Source organism: Amblyomma maculatum, chromosome 11 (genome assembly GCF_055883805.1).
Source record: "Amblyomma maculatum isolate TAMU_Amacu chromosome 11, ASM5588380v1, whole genome shotgun sequence".
Lineage (NCBI taxonomy): Eukaryota > Metazoa > Arthropoda > Arachnida > Ixodida > Ixodidae > Amblyomma > Amblyomma maculatum.
Window position 1 is genome coordinate 113,656,026 of NC_139354.1, and position 11,502 is coordinate 113,667,527.

Sequence of the window (11,502 nt, forward strand, 5' to 3'; positions counted from 1 at the left end):
AGGATGTTTAACTCAAGTAGATGCTTAAGGCATCGAGAAGGTCAGAGAAATGAGGATGTTTAACTCAAGTAGATGCTTAAGGCATCGAGAAGGTCAGAGAAATGAGGACAGCTCACTTCAAAACAAGGTGCTTTTATTACAATTGGAAAAAAATGTTTAACAGAATCGATGTTATCAAGAACCACGTAGTGTATAATTAGAGCAAGCATATAACTCAAAACGTAAACTCACAGGGTACGAGGTAGAGCAAAAATGCTTCAACAAACATGACTAAAACGTTTAGGCAACTTTTGTTTATTTCGTGCTATCTGCTCGTGGACATTCACGCCAAAAATGCCGTAACGTTCACTTTGTACAAACCGTTTTGTTCAAAAACAGCTGAAGCCGTATGAACGCTACACAAGTGTGACCATCGTGAGGTGTCGGCTCATCAGTGAAACCAATCTGCAGTTGCCTAAAATCCACAGTTGATTGGTTAGAGAACATGATATAGGCTCTGCGCCGTCAACCTTGAGTGAATTCAATATCTAAATCAGACGCAGCTTCCGGTACACAGTGTGCTCATCAAACATTTGATGTTAATTTCATAGTCGTAATGACGCGCTCGCCGCAGTACACGTACAGCTAGGCAAGCAAATTTCAAAGACTGCATTATGGCTGATGTGACATAGAAAAAAAACTATGATAAGCAGACTTGGTGTTTGGTCCGAATAAACTTACGACGGGCTCACATGCATCATATGTATCCGGATATATTGCGGAAAATTTCAGCAGAAGAATGTTGCCGCCAAAAGTCCCACTCGATGTGAGACGCGAAGTTTATCCTTTTTGTGTAGAAGGTGTCTCTGAGCAAGAAATTTTCAGCACGACTCGAAGGACTACGGTGTAAGTTAACAGTATCATACAAGTGTATGGGGGAAAAGACGGCCGTCTTGGTGATGCTGCACGCCAAGGTCGCGAGCACTGCGCGTCTCCTGAGCTGACCTAAACATTATTGGTGCAGTCCTCACTGACCCCTTCCAGAGTTCAGAAGAGCGTCTGGATGCTCTCTGCCTCAATATCAGTTCCTGCACCATGGGTAACATCCTACAAAAAGCTGGAGTAAGCGGAAGTATGGCGGTGAAAACTTCATTTTTGACAGCAAGGCAAAAAGGCTCAGCGTCTCACATTTGCTCATGCTTCTCTGCCTACCTACCTGAGCCTTCATCTTCTAATGGTTAAAATGATTTAGGCCTATAGGAGGCATGAAGATTGCCCACAGCTGACAAGCGTGCAGCGAGTTGTATCAACACCGCCTGATAATCTAACTGAATCTAAATGGTGACTCTCCGCATGTGCGCGTACGGCTCAAAAACACTCCTACGATGTAGTATACCTACAAAATAAAGAAATGACGCTGCATACCTGTCATGCAGAGAGGGAAAGTTGGAGCAGCGCCGTGAAAGAAGTGATTAAGGGGGATGTCTACATCGTTGAAAATTCGTGAAACAGGGCAACATTTACGGTGGTCGTGGCTGAATGTCATGCTTTTTTCGCGGCAAGCGTAAACCCATTTTTACTGTGTAAGTGTGATGTAAATGTGATGACAGGTCTACAATCTTCACTTATGCGGCTCTTTGACTGACATCTTCTTTCAGCGCCTTATAAAATAAATTCATTTCACAATGCCGACCAGACGTCCATGAGATCAATGAGTGGCTCGTAGAGGATTTGAGCTGCTCTGCTCCCCAGAACAAAGTCCAGATGCGAGAAACCTTCGTCGGGGACGGTATAATCAAAGACGACATTTGGCAGGCTTCGTCGTAAGGTGTCGACATCCTGAGGATTGGCGAAATAGTCCTCGCGAGCGCTGAAGAGCGCCACGGGTGCCGTAATCTTGGTAAGGTCGTAAGCAGGACTGGTGACCTGCACGGAAACACGAAATCCTGCAATTGATTTGGCGGTCCTCTAACGCAAATGTGGTGATCGCGCATGCGAAAACACGCAAAAGGCAAGCTCCCCTCCATCATTCATATCCTGGGATGAATTAGATATACAACCAATAGCGCACATTACTCGCTATATATATGGGGACAGTTAAGTTCCGCTTTTTGGGAAAAACTCAGCAATAATTAATGGCTCCAGTGAGGAGTTGCCCATCAAGATGCTTGCTCGTTAAGCTAAGCTTTGGATGTATGGTTCACACAGGGCTATACATCAATGTATGGGGAAGTTATTTGGCACACGGACAAAGCAACCAATATTTTAACTGTTATTTTTGTCATTATTACACTTACATCTCGCGGAACCATCGCATCTTCTACTCTTATGCTACGCGACAACACTCACTGACAATAACAAACTTATTTACAAAACAAATTGCCGCAAGCTTTTGTTTTTTCTAGAGGTGTTAGTAAATGAAATAATGAGGCTTAGTTTGGTTTATGAGGTTTAACGTCCCAAAGCGACTGAGGCTATGAGAGACGCCGTAGCGGAGGGCTCCGAAAATTTCGACCATCTGGTTTTTTTTTTTTAACGTGCACTGACATCGCATAGCACACTGGTGTCTACCTTTTCGCCTGCGCAGAAAAGCGGCCGCCGTGGCCGGGATTCGATCCCGCATCGTTGGGCACAATAGTCGAGCTCCCTAACCACTGCGCACCCCGGTGGGGCTGGATGGAATAATCTAACCACATTGTAAACCAAGGTACATCGCATATATGCGATTCGTATTTTTCATTATTTAGCCCCCACGGATGTTACTTTATTCTCTCAACGTTGCCTTTTTGTTTTGTGTTCCATTTAAACGGTCCCTTGCGTTTGCAAGTAGCGAATGACCTCATGTGTCATCATTTACGTACCGCTGCATGTTGTACATTTATCCATCGTGCAAAGCCTTAGAAACGTAACCACAATATCAATAAATGAAAATAAAATCCAAGGTAACGCGTGCGGAAAGCGTAAATGTATCACTTACCGTGCCGTATATGGCCATGTTCATAAGGGGGCCATAATTGTACTTGACGAAGTTCCTTGCCCGGATAATCTGTGAAATATCATACAATCCATGTTACTATTTGGTGGAAGATCCACATTAAACGCTGCCGGAGTTAATGGCAGCAGAGCAGAAGCACTGCACAGGGCCGCTTTTGTCCCCTTCGCTCTTCCACAGAATGCGACCCACATGTCCCTGGCAGCCTAAGCTTCCCGCTCTCTAACGAGACTACTCGAACTCGGAGTCCATAACACAATACACGAACTTCGTGAGACCCACGTACCATCTTTGTTAAAAGTAACCAGGCTGCTCCGAAGGCTGGCGGAGCAAGCGCGCGGCCGTGTGGCGGCATTGCGCTCGCTGTAGCTTATCGGTGCTCGTCAGCTCCGAGGGTACAACAGCTGACGTAACTTCGCACCCTCACTCTCGCCCATTGGAGGATTAAAACTAGGCGCGTATGATGTGCCGGCTGCGGTTTCATGTGTGCGAAGCCTGGATGTGCCCAGCGAGGGCACTCACTATAGCGACCGGGCTATTCGCTCTTCTCGGCAACTGCCCTGAAGCAGATATTACAAGTCGTGTTTCTCGCTATATAACTATACGTGTTTGTGCCCTGTAATCCAATGCTGAAACGCACCAGCACTATTGCGCTTTCCTGCGTGTTTGATGCACCTGTGCATTAAAAAATGATAACGCACCTCGAAATTTCAATATGCTTTCTCCAAGGTGCCTTGCGTAGTGCCACATTACGGGTTGTAACTCCGGTACACAGATATGGGAAAGCTTGTGAACCCTTTCAAGCCCCCTTGCGAAATTTGCTTGTAGGTAAGTTTTGGTTTAAGTAAGGAACTAAAATGAAACCTTCCTCGCGCTTAGGTATAATATGCACATGATTGATTTCTCGTTCGCGGAACCCTTATTTCAGGGCGACACTCTCTGGCAAACCTAGCACATATTCGTCCTAGAAACAATAAGAGCTCACCGTGTCTACTATCACCCGCTTTTCTGTTTTCCGCAGTTGCCGAGAAGAGCGAATAGCCCCGGCCGTCGCTATACTGAGCGCCCTCGCTGGGCACAACCAGGCTTCGCACGCGTGAAACCGCCACCCGCACATCATACGCGCTATAGTTTTTATCATCCAACGGGTGAGAGTGAGGGTGCGAAGTTACGTCAGCTGTTGTACCCTCAAAGCTGACGAGCACTGATAAGCCACAGAGAGCGCAACGCCGCCACACGGGCGCGTGCTTGCTCCGTCAGCCTTCGGAGCAGCCTGATTACTTTTGGCAAAGACGGTACAAGCACAATAACCTCAGATTGGTCGCTACAACTACCGGACGACACATACTCAGTAAACTGGGCATCACTATTCCCGCAAACAATGCATCCCTAAGAACACTCCCTACCCACATTTACACTTCAATCGATGCCAAACCATTACCACGGAACGTGCACCACAACCATGACCAAGGCCGCAGGAAGGCGCGAGTGGCAGCGCTCCACAAATTGTATGGGGATGAGCCCGATGTACTTTCAGTGGATGCCGCCTGCGATGAGAACGGAGCCACAGCGATTGTTCACAAACCCTTTTCCCCCCCCTAACCTTCGGGCTTCCTTCAGGCACCACCCCTGAGGAAGCCGAGGAGACCGCTATAGCTATTGCTCTGGCATACACAGATGGCACGTATGTACTTTGCGATTTTAAAACTGCCATTCTAATTATGCCAGTGGCTGGGTTCATCCTTCGGCGCACCGCCTGCAGCATATGACCCCCCCCCCCCCCTTTCCCCTACGGGTTGAGCTCATCTGGGTGCCTGCGCACTCGGGAAATCCCGACAAGGCCGCCGACTACTTAGCCCGAGGGTCTAGAAGCCGGGCACAGGCGGAACTGTTGGGGGATTTCTCGAAGTAGCGTATGCACTCGTTTGCTGGGTTCACTGCAAACTCCCGCGCTGAGCGCCTCATCTATCCGTCACCTCAACCATTTCTCACTACCAGAGAACACTCAATCTGGCGTCGCCTGCAGACACGAACGCTGCCGACGCCAGCTCTACCTTCAAATTTAGGCCAGTATCCCCCATATGCATTTTGCCCCCCCCCCCCCCCCTCCCCCCCAAGGCAACCTTTACCCAAATATTTTTATCCTGCCCGGCGTCTCCTCCCCCCACCGCGCTGGTGCCTCTCCGAACCTGGGAGAACTGGGAGATTTCACTGCGGTCAGCGGACCCGGCCAGGCAGAAGATCGCCGTCAGTCGGGCTGCATACGTCATGGATCAACATCACATGAACGTTTAGATCGCGAGTGGAGTAGTGTGAAGACCCAGGAGGCCTGTGTGCCTCGAATTCTTCGTGAAATAACGTATTTCCTCCTCCTCCTCCTCCGCTGTCTCAAATCGCAGATAATAGCACGTGTGCGCTAATGTAGTCCAATACACTTAAGATTCCCTTTCAGGGCACTGGCGCGACGACCTTTTGGCACCAGTCTGCAGTGGCTCTTGCTAAACCTCGTTCAATTCACGCACACACTGCTTGCTAATCACCCAGTATCTAATCTATTAATTTGTCAGTTTAATACTTCATACATATAATTAGCTTGCAGTCGAAAGTCACCACATATGTGAAAGACCACCGGACTTAGATTTGCAACCTGCCGGCGTGGCCTAGGTGTGGCTTGTCGAACTCGGCATCAGTTTGTACCGGTGGGTTCGATTGACACCTCAAGTCATCACTTGAAGCACGCTTCGCGATTTGGAAGCTCTAGCCATATCATGTGGTCTGAGAAGTCGCACAACCTGGCGAGCAATGAGTGCCCAGCTATATGTCTCGGGCCAGGTACCATCTGCCAGAGGTATGCCCGTTACTTTTCGTTCACAACACCGGCACCACGAGCGCCGGGTTTCCAGTAGAACGGTGAATTTAGCTCTGTGAGTGAATGATCAGGAGCGTGGCAGTTCGGGTTATTGCGCAGCGCCGTGATGAATTCAAGTGACACAAAAACACATTTCACCTTTTTCTGCTCTTGCTCGTGTAAGCTGCTAGCCATAGTCTGCAAGTACTTGCCAAATACGTTAAATCCTAATTATAGATATTTCCCTTTCATGGTCCGGATGTGCGGTTACTACCTGTTTTATGTAGCCATATTCGCCTACGACTTGCAGTGCTTCGCCGCCTATTATAAACTGCTGTTCCTCCTCGCGTCTGTTGAACATTACCTTAGTCTTGTGCATACTGATTTTAAGGCCTACCTTTCTTCTTTTTAGTGTCTAGGTGATCAATCACTCTTTGCAATTCATCTTCCGAGTCACTTAAAAAGCACTGTCCTCAGCGAATCGCAGATTACAGAGATATTCTCCGAGCACTACTGAGCCAAAGTTCGACAACAGAGAAAAAAATGAATCTCATGCACTTTGCTAAGGCACGCGGCGGAAAGATGAAACTGCGATTTAATAAGCTGTACCTGCACGGCAAAACCTATATCTACAGCACTAAAAGAGATGTGGTCACTTGTGTAGACCAATAGCCACCACAGAGCCCTTCTGATAGCTCACAAAATGCTAAGAATAATGAACTTCTCTGTACTGTCGTTGACAGCCGTAGTCTAAAAACAAAAAGAACCAATTTCTCTCACACTTGAAAATGACGACTGCACATGTAGTAATGTAATTGGAACAAAGTCATGGCTAGGCAGCAGCACAAGCGATAATGAAGTATTTCCTCAGTCCTATACTAAGTAAAGGAAGAATTCGCAATGAATGGGGTGGTGGTGTGTTAATCCTCGTTCATAGCTGTTTGAGAATCGTGTCTGTCAACTAAGATTAGTGCAAAGCTGTCTGCTGCAGGATACTGCTGGGCGGTGGTACTTCTTTAGCAGTTCGTTCTCTTAATAGGGCTCCCAGTTAAGAAAGTCCATAGCAATGTTTAAAACTTAGCAACACGTTATTAGCCTCAGATGCAACGTATATTATCCTTACCGGTGGCTTTAATATGCTAGAGTAGAATTGTCTTCATTTAGGTCAGTAAATTCGCACTGCGTCCCTTTTAATTACAGCTTTCCGTGAACTGATTATTGCTCACTCATCATCACAGTTTGTTGAAACCTAACCAGGCTTCGCTTTACCAGTGTTAATGTGCTAGACTCGTTTTTCTGCAATTCCCCAATCCTAGTCTCGCCTTTCATAATGCTGTAAGGCATAAGCGACCATTATGCAGTTAAAGTATCCTGTAATGCTATCAAGCACCCGCACATGCAACCACGCCAAGTGTTTTTTGTTTTGTTTTTTTTACGAAAAAAGGGCAATATAAAAGGGGCCCCTAGGCTGTTCCCTCTAAGGACCTCATTGCATATTAGGGCACTTCAGATGCTCAAGCAGCTTGAGTATGCAAATCTGTTTGCCTCAACTTTATGTTCTGACGATTAGTGCTGTGTGTAGCGGAAAATCAAGGAAGTAATCATGAGTTAATCCGAACAAAATGAATTGTTCATTTTTTTACTTCCTGGCGTGATTTTTTCTTCTGCAGAAAAGTCACTTATAAACAGTACGCATGCTTTATAGCTGCAGCATGGACGTGCTGTTATAAAGGCGCTTTGAACCCTCAGAAAAGTAAACTTGCTATTTAGGTCATGCTCATAGGAAAGAGAAGCTGCTAAAAACGGTAGTAGTTCTGGCACCAACCGTGGTTCCGGCACGGGCGGCAGCAGCAGTGGCTGTGCAAGTCTGGAAGGTATAAACATGCTGTCCCGAACTTTGCACTACAATGTAAAAATCTGGATAACAATTATTGTATACTGTGCATTTTTTTTTAGTTGCCCCTTTTGATAACAGTGCAATTGGCATGTCTTGGGGAATTTTTCTACAACTTTACTTATGGACGTGTAAGTCTTGCTTTATAAACTATTCTTGGATTTGTGTTATGGATTTACGTCCACCATAATAAAATTTGTTGCCCAATATGTATGTTATGTATATGTGCCGTTTCATTTCGGTTGCGCATTCTTTTGCAGTATGATGATGAACTGATGTTTATGGCGCAAGAGCATCTGAGGCCTAAGAGCGCCAAACACAAGGTGAAGTGTCAACTAAAGTTGATAAAATTTCCGGGGTATGGTGTTTAATGATGTATTTAAAAAGAGTGGTGTATAGGGCCTAAAAGTTATTTCGGGGTGTATAGTCTAAAAACAGTGGTGTATAGGGCCTAAAACATTGAATTGTGGTGTATAGTGGTCTGAATAAAGATTAAAAGGAGACATGTACGTGTTAAAAGGCTAAGCTGCCTCAGCAACAATTTCTTCAAAAGAAAGCCATTCAAGTAAAAGAAACAGGCTGACGCCCACGTTGATAAACGATGCCATATAAAAAGCCTACTTTTAATAAATATTTGAAACTTCTTTCTACAGGGAACATTTTATGATCGCCCAGAAACGTAGATGGGTGTGTGGGTATTTATTTCATGTGTAATTCGGGAAAATGACGTCTCCTATGCTGCTGAAGTCTCGGACATTCAATTAAAATATGGAGCACTGTTAACCGGTCACCGCGTCTCAAACAATGTGGTGCAGGAGAGTTTGTTACAAGGTATGAATGTGTTGTATATGTGTGACCTATCCTCAGTCTGCATAGAGCTACTTCTTTGAATCTTTTTCTGTAGTGTATCTGCCTATCCTTAGTTTTATTGTGTGTAGTTTATTTTCAGTTGCTGTGTCCCACTCCTCTTGCCATTGTTGTCGAATCATGTTTTTGATGTGTGGCTCGAGGTCCTGATATGATATGTTGTCAATGTCTGTAATGTTTCGAAGGGCAGCTGATGCAGCAAGCCTATCAGCTGTCTCGTTACCTGGTATACAGCGGTGGCCTGGCACCCAACGCAGTGTAATTTTATTTCTAGTTTACGGGCAAACACAAGGGTGTTATAAAGAGAATACAGGACTGGGTTCTTATTATGCCATTTCCAGAGGGATAGGGACGTTAAAACACTGAGGGAGTCTGTGTAGATGATCGACATCTGTATTTTATTTTCTGTAATGTGTCTCACAGCTAACAAGATACCGTGGCATTCAGCAGTGAATGTACTTGTGTGTCTAATCAGTGTTTTTGACTGTGAAAAATGTGGTCCATGTGCTGCACAGGAGACTTGAGCAGACTTTGAGGCATCAGTGTAATACTCATTGCATATGTACTTTGCCTGAAGTGACATGAAGTGCTGCTGTATGGCAATAGGGGACGCATGTTTCCCGACATCAAGGAATGATAGATCACAATTAACAGCGTGTATTTCCCAAGGAGGAATTAGGCTTTTATGGAAGTTGTATGAAGACTGGTAACCGGAACGTCCAGATGTTCAATATGCGTGCAACTCTGATTGGGTATGGTGGCGTTAGTAATGGTTTTCATGAGAAAAGTTCGGTGCTAGTTGTGTCAAGCAAGAGCCGGCGACATGGATGATCCAGTTGACATAGTACCTTCGTGGCATAGGTTACACAAGTAAATTCACTTCTTCGTTGCAGTGACCATCGGTTCGCCTCGACATAAAGACTAGCAATTGGGCTAGTTCGAAAAGCGCCCGTGGCGAGGCGAAGGACGAGGTGGTGCACGAGATCGAGCAATTTTAGAGCAGAGGATGATGCTGACCCATAGACCATCGAGCCATAGTCAATGCGTGAAGAACTACACTATTCAGAAAGCTCAGAAGGCAGTCGCGGTCTGTGCCCCATGACTTGTGAGAGAAAAGTTTTAGCACATTCATTGTTTTGAGACTGTTGCAACTGTTTTATGTGGGCAATGAAGGAAAGTTTTTCGTCAACAACTACGCCAAGATATTTGTGTTCATTTTTAAAGGCAAGGCTCTGACCATTCAGTGCAATGTTGGGATCAGGCCTGATGCCATGATGGTTAGAGAAAAGTACACAAACACTCTTTTCGGTGTTAAATTTAAACCCATTGTCATCAGCCTACCTGGACAATTTGTTAACATCTAGCTGAATCTGGCGTTCACAGATGGCCAAGTTGCAAGATTTGAAGCTGATCTGGACGTCATCAACATATAGAGAACAAGAAATGGTTTTTGGCAGCACGCGTTTTAATGAGTTAATTTTGACTATGAAAAGTTTGCAACTGAGAGCACCACTTTTAGGGACACCATTTTCCTCTATGTACTGCTTTGAGTACGCATCGTCAACACGAACTTTGAATGTCCGTTCAGACAAGTAACTTCGTATTGTATTTAACATGTTCCCTGTGATGCCAAGAGAGAAGAGGTCACGGATGATACCGTAGCGCCAAGTGGTATCATATGCTTTTTCAAGATAGAAAAAGACAGATTGTTTATGTACAAAAGCATCCCTTGCATAAGACTCGAATGCAATGAGCTGATCAGCGGGTGACTGCCCAGCTCTAAAACCAGCTTGGTTTTGATGAAGACCATTGTATTCAAGGAAATGGAGAAGGCGACGATTTACCATTTTTTAAAAAGCTTGTATAGACATCTGGTTAGTGCAATAGGCCGATAACTAGCAGCAAGTGTGGGTTCTTTCCCGTGTTTTAATATTGGATAATGATCGCTTCCTTGCATGCTTTAGGAAAGCGTCCTGTCGCCCATATTTTATTATACAGGCAGAGTAGGGTTTCAAGCGTATGCGCAGGCAGGTGCCTGAGCATTCCATATGTGATCCTGTCTGGACCTGGTGCTGTATTCCCACATGTGCCTAATGCAATCTTCAGCTCCTGCACGGTGAAAGGACTATTGTACCCTCTTGTGTATGGTCTTTTATCATGTATTGGCTTCCTCTCCTCAGTTACCTTGTGCCGCAAAAAGGAATCTGTATAGTGTACTGAGCTGTCAGGGGGCCTCGGAGCGAAAGACGTTGAAGTGGCGCTCGGAGAAAAAGGACGAAGTGAATCGGCTCCGGACTTGCAGGACGTACCAAAAGCTTGGACCGTTAATTCCACCTGCACCGGCTCTGATAACATAGCCCTAGTCGCCAATACCGTGACAAATCTGGTGGAGGTCAGGTCTGATGTCCCGTACCCCTCCGCTAAGCAGGAGTGCTGGTCACATATTCGAGGAAGCGCCCGTTCACCGCACCAGCCGCAGGCAACGAGGCCTACCACCTGAGTTTTCCCCATCGGCTATGACTACCGGCAGCCACGACGTCGTCGCAATGCCTGGAGCGGCCCCTACTTACGTGACGTTTCAGAACCCCCGCGTCCCAAAGACCTTTCACGGGGACACCTATGAAGACGTCGACGACTGGTTGCAGGACTACGAAAGGGTAGCTACCTTCAACCTCTGGGATGACGCCGCCCGGCTTCGAAACGTCTACTTCAGCCTTGAAGATGGCGCTCGGACATGGTTCGAGAACCATGAAGACCAGCTGTCTTCCTGGAGTGAGTTCAAGCGTCATCTTGCGGCTACTTACGGTAGCTAAGATCGCCGCGAACGAGCCGAACGCGCTCTCCAATTTCGGGTTCAAATGCCTAACGAAACTGTCGCGGCATATATCGAAGACATGACACGCTTCTTCAAGCGGGCAGACC

General features: G+C 46.1%; 1 protein-coding gene across 1 annotated transcript; it reads right to left on the reverse strand.

Moving 5' to 3' along the window:
• Window positions 1-5,241, reverse strand: LOC146174702 (lipase 3-like). Its single transcript, XM_084585439.1, has 3 exons — window positions 5,140-5,241; window positions 2,957-3,025; window positions 1-1,905 (listed from the first exon to the last, which is right to left on the reverse strand). Exons 1-3 carry the CDS (start codon window positions 5,239-5,241, stop codon window positions 1,660-1,662), a joined length of 417 nt encoding a protein of 138 aa, XP_084441565.1. The 3' UTR covers window positions 1-1,659.
• Between the last annotated feature and the right edge of the window lie 6,261 nt (window positions 5,242-11,502).

Excerpts from the sequence above, each read along its gene's own strand:
- LOC146174702 (XM_084585439.1), bottom strand. The coding sequence starts at position 5,241 with ATGACGTATGCAGCCCGACTGACGGCGATCTTCTGCCTGGCCGGGTCC. Across the intron at positions 3,026-5,139 it reads TTCGGAGAGGCACCAGCGCG|ATTATCCGGGCAAGGAACTT; the intron begins GTGGGGGGAGGA and ends GATATTTCACAG. Across the intron at positions 1,906-2,956 it reads ACATGGCCATATACGGCACG|GTCACCAGTCCTGCTTACGA; the intron begins GTAAGTGATACA and ends GTTTCCGTGCAG.